Below are 24654 nucleotides of genomic sequence, written 5' to 3' on the forward strand. Positions count from 1 at the left end.
AACCGAATGAATGGGTCCCCGTGTCCGCTACGGATTTAGTTCTACCCAGTTGCCACTCAGAGGGGAGGTCCCTTTTTTTTATTTTCCCCACTTGGGATGCTCTCCACGGGGGTAATACAACAAAAAGGATCCTCGCAAAAGGGAAGCGTCGACAAGGGTTGCCCATTACTGTCTTCACATGTGCATGTGGCCAAGGCTCTACGAAGAGTAACCCTCCAGTCCGTTTTAAGCCTCAACAGGCGGTATCATTTCTCTGGCCAAATAACCAATTTCACATTCGCCGCTAACCATCAGGGGAAAAGATAATTAACCCCCGGACCATTTTTGCTCAGACGGTTCTAAAGAATTCGTCGTGATTCCCCATTTTGGAGTGCATAATTCAGTTGGGACCATCCCCCCACGCTGACTAAGCACACATGTGAATGTCACGCGTATGTATGTGCCTACCTCGAGGGGTACCTTTTACATGAACTGAGGCGTCGCTCCCGCTCCCCTTGGTTAAACACAACTGCTCCACGTCCAAAAGGGGAAACTTTCATATTCTGGAGCGGTTAATGCTATCCCGCGTTTGCCATTTTTTCCCCTTTAGTTCCTAGGGGAAAGGTATGCAAAATGGGAAAAAGAAAAAAAAAAAAACACCAATAATGTTCCACTGTTTAAGGTGTACCTAAAAAGGGCAGTTCTTTCTCCTTCGAAAAGTTAGCCATTTATCATGAATCTTGCTTCTTGTTTTTTTTTTATTTTTTTTTTCCCGCCTGCCCATTCTACCTCTTCCCATTGCGCCGCCTACCGAACCGTGTTGGGAGAAAATCCCAAACGAATGCGCCAATTGGGTATGCCCTCCGTTCGGGTATCTCCTCAATCGAAAGAGAAAAGTGCCAAAGTTAGCTAAACGTGCAAGTTAACATCAGGGCAAGGTGAAGACCCCAGGTAGTGTTCACCCGTGTTATATGTAAACCCAAACGGAGCACACTTAACTGTCGACAATGCATGCAATTATATGATGATGCAAAACTTCATTTGGGGAAAAAAAAAAAAAATACCATCAGCTGGCAGGTAACAGGAAACGGCACAGAAGAGAAATCACTTTCTTTTCTTCCGCTTCTCAATCGGAACAACTGGCATATGAGTGTGGGAGAGAGACAACCAGATTGGGTAAAAAATAAATGCAACAAATAGAAGTGATCCCCCCCCCTCCCTTGGCATAACACCCCAATGATGAAAACTAACCATTCAAACGTACGAACCAGTTTTGTGTACAGCAAGAAAGTGAACGAACTCACAGAGAAAGTTATTTTTTTGGCCAAGAGCTTATCACACTACAGGAAGAAATATGTGACGTTTTTGAAGGGGAGGAAGTGCGAGGTGGGGGGCGAAAGTGGAAGCTACACGGGGAGGGGGGACATACGAAAGAGCAGTATAAGTAGGAGCGGCAACAGCGAGACAGGCGGGGGGGGGAAAGGAAGACAGGAAAAAAAACACCACGCAGTGAAGCGCGCAAAATGGAATGAAGAAAGCCGAGCAGGATGCAGCTTTTTCCACGTCTTCACCAGCTATGAAGAGTTCGTTCACGACCTACTGCACTTGTGCAGCCACGAAACGGACATATACATTGAATTTCTGTACACGTTGATAATTAACAGCGAGCTGTTTAATCACTTCCTCTACATATGCACATTCACAAGTGGAGACAAGGACGACCGATTTCTGCTGCTAATTTATAAGCACTTTTTAATCCTCGTTGAGTATTACTTCTACTTTAACAACTGCCACTATTTCAACGAGCTGTATCGTAGCTTGAAGGGGATTTACGACAACAAGGATGTGTGTGAAGCGGGCCTGCGGGCCCCCCCGAGGCGGTGCGCCTTTCTGCGGGAAAATGATAAAAACTGCCTGACTGGTCAGGCAAAATATGAACAAAACGGTAAAAAAAAAAAAAAAACACTACAATGTAGTGCAATTTGGCTAGCTGGCTAGCTAGCTTAGCAAAACGGTCACTTCACACATGTACACATGTGCTCTCATAGGGGACCACCCCACTTACCTCACACAACTCGCAGGTCCCACCTCTCGGACGGAAGGAGAAAACAACTTCTTGTTCACCTACCCGAGCGAAAGCAGCGATTTTGTAAATTATGAACACAGCGGTGGAAGAAAGAAAAAAGGCGAAGTGAAAAACGGGAGCAGGAAGACAAATCGCTGCAGTTTTGAAGTGAACGAAAGTGGTAACACCTTTAAAGAGACAGATAAGCACCTTCTCAGTCAGCTCAACGTGTCCAGTTTTACGAAGGGGGTAGAGGAGAGAGCCGCTAACGATGCACGTGGCGAAGCAAAGTGCCATGGCAACACAGTTAAGGCGGAGGAAAGCACCCATTCAAGGGCAATTTTAAGTAATTTCCTTTCCCACGCTTCGAGCGGTGCGGATGGAGACATCCCAGGTGACTTCCATTGCAATTACCACTACAACTGCGATGATGGGGAGAAGAAAAAGAAACACGTTTGCCACCGAGAATTGGCTCACCCATCGAATGCAAACTTCAATGTGAACGATTTTTATAAATTAAAAAACATGTTTTTAATGTTTAACAAGTTGAATTATGAGCATCTGTACATCCTGCTGTATTTTTCCCTGTCCATTTTGCCCACCCTTTTTCACGTGTACCTCACGAGGGTGTTAACAACGCGGAGGGAGGAATCGCGCATCAGCCCCTACCTCATGTACGTAGCCAAAAGGATAAAGGAGCGCTCCACTCGTTTCTTCAAAATTGACTGTAACGGTACAGCGGGGGAGAGGGGTTACTGTGCGGTTTCCCCTAGAGGAGAGGCTCACAAGGGGGTGGACAGCACTGGCCCGATTAACAATAGGCATCTTCTCAAGGGGGATGTGCAAAGGGGCGTTCGAAGTGATGAACAGCGGGGGGAGCAGCGAAAGGGTGCCCACACCGTTTGGGACGAACCGAATGACAAGCTGTGGGAGCACATTGACCGCCTGGACGTGCAGGCAAAGCTGGACGCGCTGAGAAGCGGAGGGGACGCCAGCAGGGATTACTCCGCCGAATTTAGGAGAAACATAAACTTGTTGCACGCGTTCGAAATTAAGGGCGACTTTGAAAGTCTGAACTATGAGGTGGTGGAGGAGCAGAAGGAGGGGGGTGTCAAAGATAAGAAGCGGAGTGGCAATGATAAGAAGCGGAGTGGCAGCGAGAACAAACCAGATGGGAACCCACACAGGCATGCACGGAGGCGCGCGAACGAGGCGAGCCCCGCCAATCAGCAGAACGGCATTTCCGGGGGAGCCAAGGGAGGACGAGACGGCACAACACACGCAGGTCCACCTAACCAAACGGACGAAGTGGACGAAACAGCCTCCATCCAGAGCGTCCCTCTAAAGTCAAAGGAGCGCACCCCCGTGTACGATGCGGGGAGAGAACTGCAGGAGGTTTTAAAAAGGAACCTACGGTGGAATAGAATCCACTCGTTTTACCTGAGCGAAGTGAAAACTCCTCGCGGGTTGCAAAACGCGCGCGGGTTGCAGGACTTTATAAAAAGCATAAGCATTATTTGTAGTGAGCAGTTTTTCTCCTTTTACATGAACAGGATAGACATGAAGAAATCAACCGAGGGAGATTACCACCTTCTACACGCGCACAAGTGCAGCAGCGCATCGATGAAGCAGAAGACGGAAGAGGAGGCACATTGGGGTGAGCGGCAGACAACCCATCCAGGCAACCACTTGCATATGCCAAGTCTACACAAGGACACCACGCTAATACATAACGAATACATTAAAAAGAAAATTAAAAGAAACAGATTGTACACGTATAAAATTTTTAACAACCAAATTGAGACTCTCCTAAATTCGAAGGAACTAGCTGAATGTATTAAAAAGCAAAAGGAAAATAAAAAAAAAAAAAAAAAAAGTCAGGAAGAAAAAAAAAAGGAAAACTTCATATACATGCAATCGCAGAGTGGCTGTCCATTACTAAACAAGAAAAATAGAAAAAAAATTTGGGACGTACCTTTTACGTTTTCCCAAAATAAAAACGAAAACGTCATCGAATCTGATTGCAATACCTACGAAGATAGTGACTCTAGTGACAATCTCTCCATGTACAATTACACGAAGGAATTCTACGCAGACAGTCGCTTTAATATAAATGATTTGGTTTTTTTTTTATTAAATTCGTTTTACCTCTTCATGCATATTCACAACATTTATTTTTCGTGCACCTACTTGAATGTGCTCCTTTCCTACTCCATCAAGCTGGTGTTTAAGTATAGCGATCGGTGTGTCGGTTCCCGATTGGCGCGCCTCCTCCGTGGCCACTCGCCAGGTGAGAAGAGCAGCCACGGTGAGAACAGCGGCCATGGTGAGAGTGGAAAAGGTGTGGCTTCCCCAAGTGTGCTACCCCTCTGTGTGCATCTACACATGAGTATCCCCCTATTTGTGACCCTTAACCACCCCCTCTCAGATGTGCCAGCCAATCCGATTGACACAACTGAGGATGCTACCCCACCTTTCGCGGCACACAACCGGGTGAAGATCACCAGAAAGGGGTCCATCATACGCGTGATGAAATCGCTCAGGGAGGAAGGAGACATACACAAAACAGTTAACCCACAGGAGGGAAGCGAACTGGAAAGGATAAAAGAACTCTCCGAAATGATCATTAGGAAGAAAAAATTTTTTAATAAAAAAAAAAAAAAAGAAAAAAACCTCAATTGTAGCTTCTCTCCCTCGTCTAGCAAATGTGAAAATAAAACAGCCCTCCTCATGAACACATTTGACATTATTTTAAATTCTTTCCTAGACTTGTGCATTTCCCTGTGTAGTGTGGACTTTCAATTTTTGAGTGACAGGAGGAAGCGACTGAACCGAGCTTACTTTTGCAAATGCATTTGTAGGTACCACCACATGCTGAATAGGCAATATGAAGAGTCCTCTCTGAGGAGGTTTAATCGGGCCAATTATGACCACTCGGTGGAAGCCTACCTCTTCTACTTTGATGAGCTGAAGAGGACAAGGCTGTTTTCGAATCGGGTTGCTGGGGGGGGCGGCTCCCGCGCTGGGCACCCCCGGAGCAGACATCTCGCCGCGGATCGAAGCAACCACAGCGATGGAAGCGACGGAAGTGATGGAAGCGACGGAAGCGATGGAAGCGACGGAAGCGATGGAAGCGACGGAAGCGATGGAAGCGGCCACAGTATGTACTTCCCAAGGGAGAGCGCGCCAAACGGGAAGGAACACAAAAACGGTGGGCTAGCCCAACAGGTGAAGAATGACGCGGGGAAAAGGCTCCCAAATAAGAAAATGGACGACTCGATCTTCTCCCACATGATGATGGCGCGGGGAGGAGGGAACACCGGAGGGAACACTTCATCCTCGGTGAACTTAACGGAGGAAGATCACCACGGGGAGGATGTGCCGATCGACCCAGTCAACACCAGCAGCGATGGGAGCTTTCTCTTTTTAAAAAAAATGAAAAAAAAAATAAAAAAAAGAATTTACCTAGACGAAAATAACATCATAAAGATGCTAACCAGTGTAGGTTGCATCTTCATGAACAACATAAAATATAGTGTGGGAATTACAATCAAAAATTTGAAGAGAGTAGCCAAAAATGGCCCTTCAAATCAGAGGGACCACTTCCTTAATCACTTCAGCGGTATGTTTTATGGCCAGAAAAAAGGCTCCCACTTGGCCAGCATATACAATCAGTACTTTGTGTCTTTTTTGTTCTTCTTCAAAATGCACTACCTTTTTTTTTTAATAAAATATAAATGCGAAAATGAGATTTTCCTCAAGGCCTACTGGTTCCTCTATGCGGTTTATGCCGTCACGCAGGGGTGAGCGTCAGCAGGGGTGAGCGTCAGCAGGGGTGAGCGTCAGCAGGGGTGAGCGTCAGCAGGGGTGAGCGCCAAAGGGGAGAGCGCCAAAGGGGAGAGCGCCAGCAGGGGGGGGTCCTCCTCCCAAGAGGGGTCCATCTACCTGGAGAATCATCCCCTCCACCCCATCGTTTGTGCAGTTGGACCGACCCGTTTGTAAAAGCGGTCGATTTGGGGGGAGACTGGTTTCCATCGCGGACGTGTCGCGAAAGTGGCTAGCAGGGGACCCCCGTTTTGCATACATTTATTTATTTTATTATTTTTTTTTTTTCCTTTTTGTGGCGTATGCAACTGGGGCGGAGTTTGCACGTGTGAACCCTTCCGCTTGCTTCCCCCTTTTAAGCGAATCGATTATGGGAGGGTTGCCACATTTGCAGCCCCGCCGATCTGCATGTGTGGGCGCAGCTGCTGTAAGCGGCCATATCTGCGCGTTCAGTTTACCTCTGCACAAATCTGCAGTTCATGGGAAAACAAAAAAAGCATATGATCCCCTCTGCGGCGCAAAAGTAGGAGCTGTTGCAAATAAATGGGACTGACTTTCCGGCGCAGGAGCTGCACCACCAGGGCGCCGCGACGACGAGGGGTAAACTGTTAAGCGGCAGTGATTGCGATTGCGATTGAGATTGGGGAAGCGTTTATGGTAGTGATCATGGGAGTGTTTTTTTTTTTTTTTTTTCTGGCCCCCCGAAGAGAGTCCATTTTTTGAAGCCGCGCGAGCAGGTGGGCTTTCCTCCCCTAAGGTAAAGAGCCTTTTCGAAAACTGCTCTCCTTGAGGCCCTTACCAGAAATGAATTCATTCCTATGCTCTGTAGGGTGTGTATATGTGTGGCCATACATGTGCAGGGTATGCCCCCTCGGGTGTAGGGAAGCCCAGTGGGGATGTTCCCCCTCCAAGTGATTAACAGGGAAAGCAACAAATAATTGGGGGGTCCCAGGGGGGAGGAGAGAGAGAGAACCCTTTTTGTTAACATAAACCTTGAGGTGGAGGGCAGGCTCGAAAGGGGATTCCCTCTGAAGTAGGACCCCTCCTTTCGTGGGTCCCAATTGAGGAAGAAGGGGGTAAGTCGAAGGGGGCAAGTCGAAGGGGGCGTTTGCACAGATTGCGAAGCAGCCAGATGTGGTTCCCCAAGTTGCTGCCTCCACTGCTGGTGTTCCTATTGGACGTGTGCGAAACGCGCGCGAAGGGGGGCAGGCAAGGCGCGCTCTTCCTGAACCCCCCCCTCGTCCCGTGGCAACGGGGGAGAGGCGCCAAGAGGGCGAGGAATGCGGCGAAGGGAAGCAGTGAAAGCGATGAATCGAACGAAGCGGACGCAGCTGAGCCCAACCTGCGGATTAACAAATTCGACGCGGAGGAGGTCAAAATAAACTCCAGCCTGAACGTCAACGTATTTCGCAGCGACAGCGATACGACCTCCGCGTACGACGAGGGGATCTGCATTTACAGCATTTTGAAAGACATAGAGGTGAAGGATGTGAAGAGAGTGCCCCGGTTTAACCAGAAGCTAGCCAACGTCCATCTGCAGAAGGAGAGGGATTGCCTGAAGCTTAGCAGAGGGAGGGAAGAAGACGCCCATTTGGATTCCCCCCTTATATACAAAGACACAAACTACCAGCTACCCTACGTGCTGAACTACTATCCAGATGACATGTTCATTTTAAACTTCGATGGGGTGATTAGCATGAATAAGCAGGAACAAATCGTCGTCGCGTTTTTGACTTTCCTCCGTTTATTTCAGATGCGGTCTGGTGGAAGTACCCCACAGGGGTACCCCTCTCTGCTGTTCAATGGGAAACCCATAGAAGGTCTTCCCCTGTATAATTTTTTCCAGTCGAGGAGTTACCTCTTCACGGAAGGAGAGACAAGCAGTGTGCCCCCCCCGAGTGACGACCCCTTCATTCTGTTGAAGCTCATTCCGAAATTTCTATACAGCAGATTTCTCTATCTTTATAAGTACCTAAAAAGTTTGGAAGATTTAGTAGTGGCCATTAAATACGTGTATGATGAGGTGGACTCTATATGTACCAAGCACAGGTATGACGTGAACGAGATGCTCCGGATTTGCCGAGAGAGGAACGGCATGCAGGCGAGGCTGGAAGAAGTGAGGGGGTACCTACACCGCGCAGATTTGAAGCAGCCCCACCAAGGAGAGTTGAAGCAACCCGAAGAGGAAGCCACAACCCAGACGCACCTTGAGACGCGCACCCAACTGCACATCTACAACCTGGTGAAGGAACTCACCAAGGGCACCTTCAACCCCTCCGTGATCTGCCCTTATAAAAAAATGGAAAACTTCCAGAACGTCTTCCCGAGCTTCCACCACGACTTTGACGATTTTTATAAAAAAAAAATGAACCTCAAATTGTACCAGAGATATAGAGTAGATCCCAAATGGGTTCGAACCCAATTTGAGAGAACGAGGGAATTGCTAAAGAGACATGAGGCAGATGCGTATACCCACCTGATGCAGTATCGCTACCCTTGTGGAGAGTTAACTCAGCAGGAGAGGCAGAACCATCGGACTTTCAACTTCTGTGCAGTGGACTTGATTAACCACAACATAAACGTTTTTAAAAAACCCGTGTACATCGTTTCGACGATGGAGAGTGGCGGCTACATTGAGGAAACTCTCAAGCTGTTTGGCGTGGACGTTGCGAATGAGGGGGACGCCCACCTGCTGCGGATCTTTGGGAGGGACTACCTGCGGAGGGGGGGAGGCTCCAAAAAATTGGCAGGTGTGGGGGGAGGCTCCAAAAAATTGGCAGGTGTGGGGGGAGGCTCCAAAAAATTGGCAGGTGTGGGGGGAGACTCCAAAAAATTTGCAGGTGTGGGGGGAGACTCCCAAAAATCAGCAGTTGTGGGGGAAGTCTCCACTAATGAGGACCCCTCCAACTCGGTGATGGCCAACCTGATGAGGCTCTTCAACTCGCCCTACTTCGCAAAGGGTGCTCGGCGGGGTGGACACGAAGGCAGTCCGCATGGGGGAGGTGAAGGCAGCTTTGCCGCTTCCCCCCAGGATGACTACCTGTACGACCCCTACAACGTAGACCTGGACTACCTGAAGCACCGGGAGAAGACAAACAAACGGGACTACCACTTCGTCCACCACGGCTACTACCTCCACCTGCTGAGGGAGAAGTGCAATTTGATTAACCACATCATTGAGGAGTACCACCGGGGGGAAGAGCCCATTCACGTGATCGACCAGAAGTATGAAGACCTCAATGCCATGTGCAACGATAGTCGCTTCGGCCAAAAGGTTCGACTGTACCTTTGCGAGTGGGGGTACAACTCCTATGCAGACCGACTCAAGGCTATACACAACGACCGAGTGAAATCTTTCTCCCAATCCTTTAAGCTCGTTTTTCTGTGCTGCACGCCGCTGGACAGCCCGCGCCGCGAGCACACGCACGGCCGGGGCCTGCCCGCCGACTTCTACACCAAGTTCATGCTCAAGTACCTCCTCCGGAAGGGGCTCCTCACCCGTGCGGAAGCAAGCGCTGGTTAGCGGTGATGAGCGGTTCAAAAGCGGTTGCTAGATGACCGGTAACCGCCGCTAACCTCTTTTTCTTTTTTGTAACCCCTAGCGAAGGCCACTTTGCCTGCCAGGTGGCTCCAACAGGGGTAGACCTACACCACGGGTGAGAAGCCCTCCGAAGGGACCTCCCAGCAAAGTGAGCAAAGTGAGCAAACGTAAACGACACGCGTTACATTACATGGCATGTGTCCGTGCCCATCTCCATCTCCAACTCCATCCCCATCTGGGGGGATCACAAAGGGGAGGTAGCTCACAACGGGAGGAGTCAACCTGCCACAACCACCCAACACGTAGACCCCCATTTTGGCACTTCTTCCCTTTTCGATTTGACCTCCTTCAGGATAAGCGGAGGGGGGGAGTGGGGAGGAAACTCCCATTGTAAATCTCCACGCTGCTCCTACTCGCAGATGTTCAAAGGGTAGGAAAAAAAAAATAAATAATAATAATAATAATAAGTGCACGCGCAATGGAGTGGCCGCCCGCCAACGCGCGCTTAGGCGCACGGTTGCGCGGATACCCCACCGCTGCGTTGTTGGCACGCCTTTACAACGCGTCTGCTTTTCCACCGCTGCGTTGCTCCTCTTCCCCGGCTACGCCGCTACGCCGCTCCCCCACCGCGGCGTACTTATGCGCGTGCATGTGGTGCGCCTTGGAGAGGTTGAAGGCGTCGAGCAGGAACTCGTCGAGCTGGTAGAGGTGCAGGTTGAGGTCCCCGGCGGACTGGGCGGCGTAGACGTCCCTGCCCGTGTAGAAGACCTGCGGCACGGCGATGTCCCAGCCGGGGTTGTCCCTCTTGAGCTGCTGAATGGCTGCCTCGATTCGCCGGGAGACGTAGAACCAGGGCCCCATATTCATGTGTTCTTCTTGAACCCAAATGACGTCCCTCAAGTTGGGGTAGCGCTGCAAATCCTGCATGAACTGCTTAAAGGGGAAGGGAGACAGCTGCTCAATGGTGGCTATGGCAACGTCTTTAATCTCATTGGCTTCTCTATAATTGAGTAGGTCGTAGTAGACTTGTCCTGAGCAGAGGATAATCCGTTTGATGTGCTCCTTATCGTTGAGTTTGTGCTCTTGTTGTTCGGGGAGGTAGGGCAAGAACTCAGTAGGGGGGAGGAAATTTTCGATCGTATCAAAGGCCATTCTCATTTTTAGCATTTTCTTAGGAGTGATTGCAATGAGGGGCTTCCTAAACGACCTGTGCATTTGTCTCCTCAACGCGTGGAAGAGGTTAGACGGCTTGGTACAGTTAATCACCTGCATGTTGTGTTGCTGTATAATCGTTTTGTCTTTCTCTACAGAGTAGGTAGCGATATCCTCCCTATCATCACAGAGCTGTAGAAATCGTTCTATTCGAGCGGAGGAGTGTTCTGGGCCTTGCCCATCATACCCATGAGGGAGGAACATGACGATGCCGGACTGCTTATTCCACTTGGTCTCTCCCGAAGCGATGTAATTATCTATCATTACTTGAGCCCCATTGGCAAAGTCACCAAATTGGGCTTCCCAAACGACGAGGGCATCTGGGTGTTCGTAGCTGTAACCGATTTCGAAGCCTAGCGCGGCATACTCGGAGAGCAGCGAGTTATTCACCTCAATACTGTGGGGCGTTTTTAACGATCCAAAGATGTTGTACGATTCGTAGGTAACCTGGTCGTGGAGCACCGCATGTCTGTGGGAGAAGGTCCCCCTTTGGGAGTCTTGTCCGGAGAGTCTCGCGTGAAATCCATCGGAGAGAAGCGTCGCATAAGCCAACAGTTCAGCTGTCCCAAAGTCGATATTCTTTCCTGTTTGCAGACTATCAATGCGTCCCTTAAACAGTTTGGCAATGATCGGATGGGCATGGAAGTTCTCCCTTATGGTGAATATCTGCTTTCCTAAATCGAGAAGGACCTTCCTCTCCACGCCTGTCTTTCTAGAGGGGGAAAACTTCTGCGGCGTTACCATGTGTTCCCACTGGGGGAGGTACTTCTCCTTCGGGGTTGGCACGAAGGACTTCGATTTCTCATACACCTCTTCATATAGGTTATATATCTTCGCCTTGTTCTGCTCAAACTCCTCGAGGGAGATTACCCCCTCCCGGATGAGCTTCTTACTGTAGAGGTCCAACACAGATTCGTGCCTCGTAATTATATCGTAGAGCAACGGGTTGGTAAACTTGGGCATGTCTAGCTCGTTGTGCCCGAAGCGTCTATACCCTACGATATCTATGATGGTATCTATGTGGAATTTGTTCCTTATGTCAAGTGCTAACTCGAAGACGTAGGTGACTGCCTCTGGGTCATCTGCATTCACGTGGATGATTGGGATGTCTATGCACTTGGCGATGTCTGTGCAATACTTGCCTGACCGTGCATCTACCGGGTAAGTGGTGAACCCAATTTGGTTATTCACCACAATGTGGATGGTCCCTCCGACGTTGTAGCTGGGTAGCTTGGACATTTGCAATGTTTCGTATGCTATCCCTTGTCCGGCGATAGATGCATCCCCGTGAATCGTTATCGGGAGGACCTTTTCCTTCTCCTTATCATTGCAGTAGTACTGTTGTGCTCTGGCTTGTCCCATCAAAATGGGATCTACCGATTCTAGATGTGACGAATTGTCTACAATTCCCATGTGGATGTACCGATTGGACTCCTCATCGAAATGGTCTATTTCCACCCCCAGGTGGTATTTCACATCTCCCGTGTTTCCCCATATGTTGTCTGTAAACCCCGTTTTGCCTCTAAATTCGCACATCATATTTTCCAGTGGCTTATGCAGTACGTTGAAGAGCACGTTTAGTCTTCCTCTGTGGGACATACTCATGAGCACACTCTCTGTGTGTACCATCGCTGCTCTCGAGATGAGTGCCTTCATCCCGGTAATCAACGTCTCGCATCCGTCTACTCCAAACCGTTTCGTCGTCGCGAATTTAGCAGCCATGTAATTTTCAAAAATAAACGCTCTAGCGGTGTTCTCTAAGATTTTCCTTTTGGTCTTCCTATCATACTGGAACTTCCTATCCCTTTCAATCCTCTTCACGATGTAGTTTACAACACTTTCATCTGTTATGTGCATGTACTCAAATCCGATGGTCCCGCAGTAGGTTTGTTCTAGCCTGTCGATTAGACTCCTCAATGTGCTTGTCTCTTTTTTGTTGCTAGAAAAACCAGTGATGGATGGCAAGTCGAATTCAAATTCTGCATCTAAGTCATCTTGTGTGAACCCAAAATCTGAGTAGCTCATTTTGTTCTTGTCCCTTTCATTCACCACGCTGCTGTATGGAGGCACATTCGGCAGGGGCAGCGGGTTGATGTTTGCATACAGGTGCCCCTTCTTCTGGTACCACCGGATCAGCTGCACTATTCGCGCGATGTCGTAGATGTTCCCCATCCTCCCCTTATCCAGCATCTCCTTATTCACGTACGTGATTCGGAGGTTGCTACTGCTGCGGTTCTGTGGTACACTCGCTCCCATTCTGCTTCGAACCTCCCTCGTGCTCAGCACGCGCGGGGGGGCGCTCCCCAGCGGCCCCGCTTCTTCCGCCATCTCCGCGAAGTAGACGTCCCACGACTTGTGCAGCGAGTTCCTGCGAAGGGGGTAGGGAAGCGGTAGAGCAGCATTTAAAAGGGGTAGCAGCACATCTGGGGTGTCCCTCGGGGGGGCTCCTCAGCGCGTCGAGGCACTACTCAGCGCGCCGCAGTGCTGCTTATCCGCGCCGCTCCACTCACCTGTCCTGGCGCCACATCCGGTAGGCGCCCTCAATGTAGGCAGCCATGCTGGGGTTGAAGTTGTCGCTGCCCGCGCACCCACCCACGTGGAACCTCCGCCTCAGCATGTCCCCATTCTCCTTCAGCAGCTTGTTCGAGTGCAGGATTTTCCTCATCTTGGTGCGGCTGCGTGTGTAAGGGCCGGTGCAGAGTCTACCGGTAGGTGTGGCCACTTGTGCACGGGCCTGTGTAGAGTCTACCGGTAGGTGTGACCCCTCTCGCGCTGCCGCTTCTATGCTACGCGTTTAGGTATCCACGCAGGGGGGGTCCAGGCGATCATTCCAGGCAATTCATTTCCGCACAAACGGCGTATGCACAGATGAGAGTTCTTCCTGCGGAGGGCCCCCACGTCCGCTCATTCGCGTGGCTCTGTCGGCGAAGCAACAAACTGGAAGGGGCAAAAAAAAAAAAAAGAAGGAAAAGCACACCGGGGGTAGGGGACCTGCACGCGAGGGCAGACTCTCTACAAAAGGCCCACGCGCATAGGCACATGCACGCACGCTGCTGCGGCTCAACCGGCTCGTGAAAGCCCTCACCGACGCATCTCTCCAGAGAGGCGCCCAAAAGTGAGATTAACAGCTTCGCCTTCGCAGTCTCGCCTTAACAGCTTCTCACTTCACAAAAAAGGAAGTAACTAGTTGGCTATGCCACGAGGGTGAAATGGTGAGCTCAGCTGCGCGAAAAAAAAGAAAAAAAAAAAAAAACACAAAACAAGGCAAGGTAAAACAATACATAGCAAAGCAAAACAAAAAAATACTGATGAGTACACCAGCCGAGTCTCCCACCCCAGCAAAGCAGAGCAACCAAAGGGTGTAAATCCTCCGTGAGGGTGATAAAAATGTGTGCGCCTTGCCAAATGTACATACATATGTGAACCCTCTGAATGGATGCACCTCTACAGAAAAGGCGAATGGAAAAAGTGAGCCACGTAAAGTCATGCTGTTAGTTTTTTTTTTTTTTTTTGATAGGGGGGGAGGACCTGTGCGTGAAGTGCATACCGTTTTAATTGTCGTTGTTCCAGTAGGTGACTCCAAAAGTGTGGTGAACAAAACAGGGGCTACGTAGATTGCACAAGTGTGGCGTCACATACGGGGTGGGGCGAGTCCGCCGCAGCCCCGACCCATTTAAGAGGCACCTATGCATAGGGGTAGCGGCGTCCAGTTAGCCTCCTCTTCACCCGCCTGTGCCCCTCTTTGGGTAGGTCTACCAGGGCAAGAGGCACCTTTAGAAAGTTCTACCGCGGGGGAGTAAAAAAAAAAAAAAAAAATGGGAACCGCGTCAAGTGCTACAGAAGCAGAAATGTAGGGTCTGCGCCACGTGCTACAGAAGCAGTAACATGGGGACCGCCTCCCAAACGGGTGAAATCACAAAGACAGGGCATTCATCAAACGAAAGGGTGGCCCCCCACTTGTGCAGGTAAACATACCGAAGTGTCTTACGCGGCGGCACGCCTGGGGTGACATGGCAGGCGCGCTCAGTTGCTTCAAACGAGGGGCATACAAATGAGCATTAACAAATGGGAGATTTAAAAAGGGTACATATGGCGGAAGGGAGGAAGACCTCCCGGGGGGGAGCCCAGGATTGGAGTAGTCCCCCCGTGAGCACACAGGTGCGCTTTGGACACAGCAGTGGTGTGGGGGAAGCGTAACATAAAGGGGGTGCATCTGGCAGATCAAACTACTTGCCGCGCAGCCGATCCACCGCTAAAGCTACACTGCTATACTGCACCTCCTCCCCCCAATGCTCAGCGCACATTGTCACCGTCCCAAAAAACTATCTTATTCCACTGGGTTAGAAGAAGCATCTTGAGCGCCAAGTGAAAAACGGAGGAGGCATGGAAAAGGCGAACCGTATTGTAGTGCGGAATGAGCCGCAGCTTTTTGCACCGCACAGAAGCTGACTGTAACTGGGAGCAGCGGACACACTGGGGATATAACCTCTGCTTGGTATCATATAGCTTAAAAAATTTGAGGAGAGATCTAAGGAGTTTTTTTTTTTTGTAATAATCTACCATATCCTTTATGACTTGTACAGGTGGTTGGTGGTCCCCTATGAACCTGTCGTGGCAACTGACTCCGCATGTGTGGCAGCCCGTTTCTTTGCAGAAGCTCCGCAGCACTTGTATTTCCTTCTTGGTGGCGTACTTCATGTCCTTGTTCAGGCTCTTCCTCGGGTTGGAGTACACGCCCGGCATCTTCACGTCGCTCGGCGAAAATTTGTTGTAGCTGCGGGGGGAGCGGGGGGAGCGGCGTGAGGGGGGGTATCAACGGGGATGAAGTCAACTGTGTGGAGGTTAACTGTGTGGGGGGGTCATCAACGGGGATGAAATCAACTGTGTGGAGGTTAACTGTGTGGGGGGGTCATCAACGGGGATGAAGTCAACTGTGTGGAGGTTAACTGTGTGGGGGGGTCATCAACGGGGGAGAGGTTAACACTACCCCTACAATGGCTCCCCCACGCTGGCCGTTCTCCACTTACGTGCCGCCGGAAATCTTAAAGAACAAGTTGGTGAGCACGAAGTAGCGCAGGTAATTGAAGGTGAAGAGACTCAGCTTGTTGATGCGCGTCAGCACGAACTTCTTGGTGCACTGGTACAGCAGCTCATACTTATTCGTCAGCTTGGTGTTTATGTAGTAATCCGAGCTGTTATAGATGATGGTCTTGACCAGGTGCCCTTCATACTGATTGAAGAGCGCTCGTATGAGGATCGCCTGAACAAACTCGCCAGACACGTTCAGGTAATAATTCACGAGGTTCAGTTGGAAGAAGCCGATCACCCTGGAGACGTAGTTGGACCCACTCACTTCTAAAATGTACGCCTGCGTCTTTTGCGACACCATGTTGACGTAGTGGAACAGGAAGAACGACGCGGCCAGCTGCACGAGGTACACCACTGCGGGGGGGGGAGGAAGCGGCGGAGTGGGGGAGGAAGCGGCGGAGTGGGGGTGGAAGCGGCGGAGTGGGGGAGGAAGCGGCGGAGTGGGGGTGGAAGCGGCGGAGTGGGGGAGGAAGCGGCGGAGTGGGGGTGGAAGCGGCGGAGTGGGGGTGGACGCGGAAGGATGGACGCGCCGCTTCGCTGCTTCGCCGCTTCGCCGCTTCGCCGCACTACTCACCCAGGAAGCGCAGCACGAGGGTGCCGAAGAAGCCCACCAAGCCGCGCAGGATATTATTCTTTATGTAGGTGCCCTCCAGTAGGTAGAACCAGTTCGTCAGCAGAGACGCCCTCTCCGAAAGGAACGTCGTCAGGAAGCGAACAGAAAACACCTCCGAAAGGGTGGAAGCAGATCTCAAGCTAACGTATCTCTTCAGCATCTTAGGAGACTCTTTCACAAAGTAAAAAATTTTGCTTCGGTTAAAGTTATTATAGTTTACACTCTCCAACGCACGGCAACTGTTATAAATCATATTGATTTCATTTTTAAAAAAACACTCATTGCATAGTCTCTTCCGTATGTGCTTCCCCTTGCTGAAGAGGACATTGAGCGGCACGTTGTAACTTTGCTCATTTTTGTATATGGACTTGACGAAGAACAGGTTGATGAAGAATAGGAGCAGCAGGGATAGGACGATCGAGACGATTTTCATTTTGCTCTGTGCTGGGAGGGCTGCGCAGGGGTCCTTTGTCTGGCCAATGCGGATCGTTTGTCTGGGGTATGCGGTTCCTCCTTCTCGGTGTCCTCTCCGAACCAGCTTTCTTCACCTCCGCTGCGGAAATACCTCAAAAATGTTCGCGGAAAAAAAAAATAAAATAATAAAATAACCAAACGCAGAGGGGGGGGGCACACTCCCAATCAACTGATCGGTTTAAATTAAACCATAATGGGGGATGGGCGGCGAGCGTGGTGGAGTGGCGAAATGGGGAGATGCGCGAGAGGAGTCAAAATGGCCAGAAAAAACGTGCGCTGCGCATCGCCTCCCCGAACGCGGGAAAACGTGTCGCTCGACGGGCGGAGAATTCGGGGAAATTCGCGGAAAAGTGGAGCACCCGGGGAGGCACATTTCACTCGGGGAGAGTGTGCAGGGAATGCAGTGCGAGGCGGCCCGCGAAAAAAAAAGGGAAGCAAAAGGGAAGAAAAAGCAAAAAAAAAGCAAAAAAAGAGAGGAAAAAGAGAGAAAAAAATACGAACGAGTGGCCAAACCTGAGGCGCTCATACGGGCAGACCAGTTAAACCGAGCGAAGGAGCCACTACTCTCCCCCCCCCGCGGACGCACATAAGACACACCGCCGCGCGTGGGTGTAAATTTCCAACCAGGTGCACATCACCACTTCTGTTTTGGGGGGAAGAGCGCGGCAAAGTAGTTCGCGCTGCCGGCTGGCAAGTTGGCCAAGCCGCGCCCTAGCAGAAGACAAAAGGGAAAAAAAAAAAAAAAAATAATAATAATAAAGCTACGCTCATATGTGCACACACGCATACACACATACACGTGACAACGCCGCTCGCCTCGCCAGGCCGCACGGGGGCAAACCCTTTTACAAACAAGTTGGGCATACACAAATCAGTTGCGATTGAAAAGTGGGGTAAAAAGGGAGAAGTAGGAAGTAAGCGGTACGAAGTAGGAAGTAAGCGGTACGAAGTAGGGAATAAGCGGTACGAAGTAGGGAATAAGCGGTACGAAGTAGGAAGTAAGCGGTACGAAGTAGGGAATAAGCGGTACGAAGTAGGAAGTAAGCGGTACGAAGTAGGAAGTAAGCGGTACGAAGTAGGGAATAAGCGGTACGAAGTAAGAAGTAGGATGGAGGATGTACGAAGTACGATGACGAAGTAGGGACGGGTCAAAATGGCACATAAAAAAAAAGGCAATAAGTTAAAAAAAAAAAAAAAAAAAAAAAGAGTGACAACCGCGGGGGGAGCAAACTCGGCGGAGTGCCCCCGGCGCGCCCTCAGAGGGGAAGGCAAATTTGGCTCGCCGCGTTTCGCCGCGTTTCACCGCGTTTGGCCGCTTCGCTTCGCATCATGCCGCTTTTCGCGCAGCGCCCCCTCAGGCGAAGTAGGGAGTCAAAATCCAGCACAAAAAAATTTGGGAGAGGGAAAAGATGAGAATCAAAATGTTAATCCGCTTGACGTTCAGGTGGTTAGACAAGCTGGAATTGTCGTGCACGTACAGGTGAATCGACTTAAAGAGCTGCATCATCTGCACACTGACTGTGACGTAGAAATAAATCTGCGTCAATCGGTACATGGTGCGGCTGTTAAGGAAGAGGACAACACCGTAGGGGCTGAAGCCCGACGAGGGGGGGGGGGGGGCACCACTCATGCTTTTGAATGCATTGTGGGGATTCTTGCTCTCTAAGACGTTCACCTCCGACTCTGCCTTCTCAATCATATCTTCCGTCACCCCGTAGAGAGAGGCACACGTAAAATGCAAAAGGTAAAAGAAAAACTTGGTAACTATCAACCCACATAGGATTACAAATTTGTAGGAAATAAACGAAAGGATGTGCAAAAAGGAGAGGTTAATATCTCGGCAGGTTAGCAAAAATAAAAATTTGATAATGGCTGTTTCGAAGAATAGCAGGAGGAAGACATACGACGTTATGCTGAACAGATTGTCTGGGTTAAACACAAAGTTGTTTTTCTGGGCTGTCACTGTGAGGGTGTATAGGAGGATGTAGGTGATGCTGGACATGAGCGGTATGTAGAGGTCCGCTTTGAAGATCCCCATGTTGCTGCTGTAGTCCACGTAGTTTATGTCGTTTGAGTTGTGTCTCCCGGGGATGCCCCGCTGTGCGTCGGGGCCGCTCCCCACGCCGCCACCTAGGCCGTTTCGCACGTCACTTCCCATGTCACTTCCCACGCCGCTTCTCACATCGCTCCCCACGCCGCTTCTCACATCGCTGACCCCCTTCGGGTTGAAGAAAAAGCCCTGGTTCTGCGCAAACGGGTCACTTGCGGTGCCCTTGATGAGGCTGGCGCTCTCCTCCGCGCCACGCGCGTAGCCCTGGGTACTCCCCCCCTTGTTAAGCGAAAACGCAGAAGTGTAGCTCTTGCTGTGGTGGCCACTCCCTATCATCCGCTCCAAGTGGCTATACACATAGTAAGTCCGAGACTCACACAGAGCCTTCCGTATGTACACATAAGGAACCAAAATGAAAAGAATTTTATTAACAACATACGAGTGAGTGACATCAAAGTACCCTCTCAGCAGTGCCAACTTATTTCCTATAAAACTGGTGTCGTGGCTTTCAATTTTTTTTTCAATTTCACTCATCACCATGTTGGCCACTTTCTGTTTCATTAGATTGTTAATCGGATCATTCGTCTGCACTGTGCTCGTTAGACTTTCAAATATGTTGTGCATAATTCCTTTGCTCGCTTTCGGTTCTACGTCGTCTGTTCTGTTGCTCCATCTCTCCGACTGGGGGAAGGCACTCGTACTCACTTGGCTGCCACTCATGTTGCTATTTTCTCCTTTGAATGGTTGCGAGGGGATAAACACCTGGGTCTTCATTTCCTGCTGGTTATACATGCTGTCGTTTACGAAGTGTAGACGGTTGTCTCCTCCCTGCACTTCGTTCTTCGGCCCTACATGGTGGGGGTACATTCCCTCTCTTCTGCCTTCTTGGCTGGGAACCTTACTCGTGTTATAAAAATTAGGGTTCGCGTTTGCCCCACCGGGGTGGAAAGGGCCGCCTACCGTGGGGTAACCTCCACCGTTCGCACCGCTCGCGGCGTGACTGGCCTCACTTGGCCCGTAGAACTCGCTCCGCTTGCCCCCCCAAACGGGGTGCGCGTTGACATAACTGGGTGGAGTCGCACTGGGCGCGCTCGCTGCACCGAGGTCGTTGGGGTTGAGGAAGCCGTGCTGGAAGTTTGCGCCGGCGCGGTTCCCCAGGTTGCCCCCGACATTACCGCCAAATTGGCCGCCCATGTGACCGCCAACGTGGCCGCCCACATGACCTGCGTCCGCGTCCAGGCTGTAGATGGGCGGGCCCGCCTGCTCATACCCCGGACCGACGGGCAGACTCCTCTCCACGTTGCTCTCGCTCGGCGACGCGTCCGCGTAGCTTCTATGTCCCATCATGGCGTCTGCGCCGGGCCTACCAGCCAAATTCATTTGGCTATTCCTCACGTAATTCATGTTGCTCCATGACTCCTGTTCCTTCTCCTTGGCATTGTTCACCTTTCGCCTTCCGTGCATATTGCCGTCGGCATAGCTGTTGTTGTAGTTCATCGTTGGGGACGGGGTGACAATCGCGCAGAGAAGTGGGACACCTCTTCTCTCTCTCTCACTTTCAGCACCAATGTGCGCACGTCTGAAGGTACATACTCATTCGTGCATATGTACATCCGTTTGGCTAGCTCGTATACGTACGCAGCTGTAGCGCCAAATTTAAGAAAAAAAAAAAATAATAAAATTATCCTGCATAAAGTCGCCTTAAACACTGGTGTACGCAAAAAAAAAAAAAAATATATGTACACGTTCAGGTAAATTCGCGTATACTGCGCACAAAAGTGGCGAGTAGCCAGCCACGTTTAACTGCTCATACGTACGTATGCAAATGGAAAACGCATAACTTGAGTTGAAATCGAATTGTAGCAGCTTCCTGGGGAATTAAAAAGGGGGCTGCGAAGGATGCAAAGAAAAGAAAAAGCAGAAAAAGGGAACAAAACGGGGAGGAGAGAAAAAGAAGAAAAAAAAAAAAAAAAAAAAAAAAGGGGCAACAAATTGGGGCGATATCCCAATGCATACATCTCCACAGTGCCATACGCACGTTCGTCCCTCCCCCCTGTTATGGCGAGATCGCGGCATGGCATTGCGCGCCAGCAAACACACGCGTATACAAAGGCGTAATGGCTGAGAAGATACAGATGCGCTTGCACAACATGTCATGAAGTATATGCGTGGGGGGGGGAAAAAAAGAAAAAAAAAAAAAAGAAAAAGATGATATTATGCCATTAGTGGCTACTCCTCTGACACCCTCTCCCGCTTCACTCAAACGTGACGATGATTAGCAGCCACGTTAACTTCCGCAGGACGTGAGGGGAACTCCCACTTGTGTGCAATCGCGCCGAGCTTAGCACTTTTCTGCGCTTTACTTGCTCACATGTTTGCCTTTTTTTTTTTTAATCGCCTCAGTAAACACACGGTGATGGACGACTGCGTGGCACACCCCTCGATGGCACACGACGGCACAGCGTGGTGTTTTTCCACCACCACGGCCCTTTCACTTTTTCAGCTTGCCCACTATGAAGAGGGAAGTTGTTCCCGTGGGGAGGAGGCTCTTCTTATGTGCGGATAAACGGAATTGTGAGGCAAATCAATGGGTCGATCAGCGTGGCCGTCAGTCTCCCACTCCTTGGAAACCATCTCGTGGGGGAAAAGCAAAAATCATGGGGTCCCACAGTTATCATACGAAGCAGCAGACAAAATGGGAACCCCAACTTGAGACCTACTCCACTACGACGCTGAGCATGGACTGGCAACGTGACTTCCCTTCGTGGCTCACACCACGGTGGGAGATTCCCTCATGGTGGCATCTGCTCATAGGGAACCCCCCCCTTTCCCCCTGTCAACTCATCATCACATCCTGCAGTCCACCCGCGAACGCACAAGTATGCACCACCTGTGCAGGCTAAAAAAAAAAGTGGATGTTTATAATCGCTTCAAATCTTCTTCCATCATGGGGCAGACTAACCTTTACCCTCCACATGCTTCAGCCCAGGTGGGCGAACCAACTCGTCGCAGTCGTATAGGTAATCCCTACTGATAGATGCCTGCAAGACTTCATCCCGCTTGCTCTCGGTGAACAAATCGGCGTAGTCCTCCTTTTGGCAGAGACGCACGAGGGTGAAGCCGTCCTTCGCGGCGAGGTAGTACCTGTTCAGGGGGGGGAAGCAAAAGAGGAAGATGCAATTTCGTGGGGACGCAAACGAGGAAGATGCTGCTTATAGGGGACGCAAACGAGGAAGATGCTGCTTATAGGGGACGCAAACGAGGAAGATGCTGCTTATAGGGGACGCAAACGAGGAAGGATGCTGCTTAAAGGGGACGCGAACGAGGAAAGGCGCTGCTTATAGGCCCCTCCCCACTGCGCACGTACCTCCAAAAAACGCAACTGCGCAGGGTGGCCGCCTCATTAGCGTAGTACTGCCGAGGGGAGTCCAAAATGTACACCGTTCGGTTGTTCAGAGAGGTGAGGGAAAAGGCGAAGGGCGGGACGTGCACCTTTTTCAGTTCGACGCGTTTGTCTTGTCTATTAAGGAACTCCGTTATGTAGGCGTATCGTGTGTTCTCTTCTGTGTAGAACCCATCCGAGGGGTTAGCCAGAGATAGAACAGAAGAGACGAATTGCTTGTTGTGGCTAGTCAGCCGATTCAACACATCCGTGTTGTAGCCAAAGCTGCTAAAGTAAAGGCGCAAGGCCAAAATTAGGTAAAAGGCGTCATCCGAAGAAATGTTCCTTTCATCCTCCGAGATGGCACCTACATACGGGTTTAGCACATCTATGCAGAGGTTTTTTAATTTTACATTTTTCCCAAAGTAAATGCACAAATTGACGAGGAAGAAGAGCACACTAATGTTGAGAGAAGCCGGTGCCTTCCTCACAACGTCTTCTATGTTCATATAATTTTGGACAATTAAATCCTTCAAATGTAAGTACGTCTCCGTAGATTCAATCCTGTTCTCACTTACGCTATACAATATGTTGCTTATCGATTGGTATAAAGACATGAAGGGGAAAGGTACCTTCTCCCTATCGTAGTAGTAGCTGTTAATGCGGATGTAATTTTCCCTCTTCGTCACCGCGTCGTGTCTTATTATATTCCCCTTGTGTTCTTCCAGATGAGTCCCCAGTTTCGTTACTGCCTCGAGGGCGTAGTAGAGCAGCACTTTGGGGGGCACTCGAATTCCACAGGTGGTTAAAATTTTGAGCATCTTTGTTCTCCTTAAAAAGGGTACTTCATTCCCTTTTGCCACGTCGCTATGCTTCCCATTGGAATGCCCCTCCTGAAGGTACCTTTTTATGTTGGGCACGTCTCCATTTAGTATATCCTTTTCACATGACCCCATGCAAAGGGACACCATTTCGTCCTCCCTCGGGTACCCACCATAGTGCTCCTCAAAAATGGCTTTCACTTTCACCTCATGTTCTTTTCTCCTCTGAATGAAGTCCTCCACTGAGTCGGCATAACTCAAAATGGCGCTCTTCAACCCGTTTGCGTCCTTCAAGGAGGAGAAGTAATGCCTCCCTCGTATTTCCCGCACATCGTTGCATCGTTTCTGCAGCGTTGGGAAAACTCTACACGTTCTGCCGATCGTCTTCATTGGGAGGGATGCACAGATGTTAGCAGTGGAGAGGAAGTGGGATATATCGCATACATGACGGTGTGCTGTTCATTTGGAATAATTCATCTGGACATGTAAAGCTGCCCTGTTGTGCGTCCGTAATGGTACTCTAAAATTGCATGAACGGGTCAGGCAGTTTTTCCCCTTTTTTGACACTTCTTATTTTTTTTTTCTTCTACCGCTTGTAGCCAAAAAATAATGGAGAAAGATTAATACTTCAGCGGGGAAGGAAATAAATTACGCAGCCATATTTTGAACCTTTTCCAACTTCTTCCCCTTTTTTGTGGCAGCAAACGTGTGTGTGCGTGTCATATGGAGAAAGGTGCAGACCTTTTTCTTTTTTTTCCAGCTCCTTTTTGTGATTACCTTTGGGGGGGTTAGCTAAAAGGACGGTGAAAGGGGGAACACCCTGTGTACAAACAACCTTCGCAAGCATTACCTGTTTTATTGCCCCCCTATTAGCAACCTCTCGCCTATGTGCGGCATCAAACTGGCCCGCATCACACCATGCTGAAGCGACGGGGTGGGTGTTCTTCTATCTTTTTAAACGTGGCGTCGTTGCGGCGGTGCTGGCTGGAAGGGTCGGCCAGGGAGAGGCCAAGCCCCGAAGGGATGCGCAAAAAGGCAGCTCACGCAAATATGTGTATGTGCATATATCTATGTGTATGTATACATTTATGTTTTTTTTTTTTTTCCCGCGCCCCTACGGAATGCCCGGGGTTAGCAAAAAAGGGCGCTTGGAGTTATTCCCCAACTGGGGGGGCCTTTCAACCGAGCTGCCCACAAAGCGGGGAGGTGACAATCCGTTCTATAGTTACTCACAGGAGAGTGATATCTCCACCCGTTCTTAGAAGCGATGCAGTTCGCGTAATCCTCAGAGGAACAGCCTACCCGAGTGATTCACAGATGGAGGTAGATCCGTCTGCAAAGCGCTTTGTGGCGTAGGAGAGGGGTATAGGTGGACCCACGAAGAAGGGAGGCACCTAACTCTCCATGCTGCTGATCAGCACTCATGTTATATGCAGCTACTCGCACCAGTTGTGCCCTCCATTTCGTGCCGCCACCTTTGCATGGCGAAACGAGGAGGTGCACTCCGCAACGCGGAGCAAGCAGCAGATCAGTCACCCCAACAGTGGCTGTGGCTGCGCCTGCCACTTCCACCTCCACTGCGGCCATGCCGCCCCCCCAACTGC

General features: G+C 50.2%; 6 protein-coding genes across 6 annotated transcripts, besides 13 other annotated features; 2 read left to right on the forward strand and 4 right to left on the reverse strand.

Moving 5' to 3' along the window:
* Positions 1–1062: 1062 nt before the first annotated feature.
* Positions 1063–1114: a microsatellite.
* Positions 1115–1215: 101 nt separating this feature from the next.
* On the forward strand, positions 1216–5851 carry PVX_089315 (hypothetical protein, conserved; the record flags this gene model as incomplete). The annotated part of the gene is made up of 2 exons (XM_001614902.1): positions 1216–1924; positions 2061–5851. 2 exons carry the CDS (start codon positions 1216–1218, stop codon positions 5849–5851), a joined length of 4500 nt encoding a protein of 1499 aa, XP_001614952.1.
* Positions 2715–2739: a microsatellite.
* Positions 2740–2765: a microsatellite.
* Positions 2832–2855: a microsatellite.
* Positions 2861–2911: a microsatellite.
* A 317-nt stretch (positions 5852–6168) lies between the features above and the next one.
* On the forward strand, positions 6169–9392 carry PVX_089320 (hypothetical protein, conserved; the record flags this gene model as incomplete). Its single annotated transcript, XM_001614903.1, has 1 exon — positions 6169–9392. The coding sequence occupies exon 1, from the start codon at positions 7002–7004 to the stop codon at positions 9390–9392; it is 2391 nt and encodes a 796-aa protein (XP_001614953.1). The 5' UTR covers positions 6169–7001.
* Positions 6570–6642: a microsatellite.
* A 573-nt stretch (positions 9393–9965) lies between the features above and the next one.
* PVX_089325 (2-oxoglutarate dehydrogenase E1 component, mitochondrial precursor, putative) lies at positions 9966–13287 on the reverse strand (the record flags this gene model as incomplete). Its single annotated transcript, XM_001614904.1, has 2 exons — positions 9966–12990; positions 13133–13287. 2 exons carry the CDS (start codon positions 13285–13287, stop codon positions 9966–9968), a joined length of 3180 nt encoding a protein of 1059 aa, XP_001614954.1.
* Positions 10971–11154: a microsatellite.
* Positions 11459–11640: a microsatellite.
* Positions 11645–11679: a microsatellite.
* Positions 11850–11885: a microsatellite.
* Positions 11990–12168: a microsatellite.
* Positions 12750–12796: a microsatellite.
* A 1628-nt stretch (positions 13288–14915) lies between the features above and the next one.
* PVX_089330 (hypothetical protein, conserved) lies at positions 14916–16905 on the reverse strand (the record flags this gene model as incomplete). Its single annotated transcript, XM_001614905.1, has 3 exons — positions 16285–16905; positions 15650–16064; positions 14916–15396 (listed from the first exon to the last, which is right to left on the reverse strand). The coding sequence occupies exons 1-3, from the start codon at positions 16754–16756 to the stop codon at positions 14916–14918; spliced, it is 1368 nt and encodes a 455-aa protein (XP_001614955.1). The 5' UTR covers positions 16757–16905.
* A 1246-nt stretch (positions 16906–18151) lies between these two features.
* PVX_089335 (hypothetical protein, conserved) lies at positions 18152–20750 on the reverse strand (the record flags this gene model as incomplete). The annotated part of the gene is made up of 1 exon (XM_001614906.1): positions 18152–20750. The coding sequence occupies exon 1, from the start codon at positions 20342–20344 to the stop codon at positions 18152–18154; it is 2193 nt and encodes a 730-aa protein (XP_001614956.1). The 5' UTR covers positions 20345–20750.
* A 1054-nt stretch (positions 20751–21804) lies between these two features.
* Positions 21805–23440, reverse strand: PVX_089340 (hypothetical protein, conserved; the record flags this gene model as incomplete). Its single annotated transcript, XM_001614907.1, has 2 exons — positions 21805–21991; positions 22215–23440. 2 exons carry the CDS (start codon positions 23438–23440, stop codon positions 21805–21807), a joined length of 1413 nt encoding a protein of 470 aa, XP_001614957.1.
* An 892-nt stretch (positions 23441–24332) lies between these two features.
* Positions 24333–24399: a microsatellite.
* The last annotated feature ends 255 nt before the right edge of the window (positions 24400–24654 follow it).

This window comes from Plasmodium vivax, chromosome 5 (genome assembly GCF_000002415.2).
Source record: "Plasmodium vivax chromosome 5, whole genome shotgun sequence".
NCBI classification, from domain to species: Eukaryota; Apicomplexa; class Aconoidasida; order Haemosporida; family Plasmodiidae; genus Plasmodium; species Plasmodium vivax.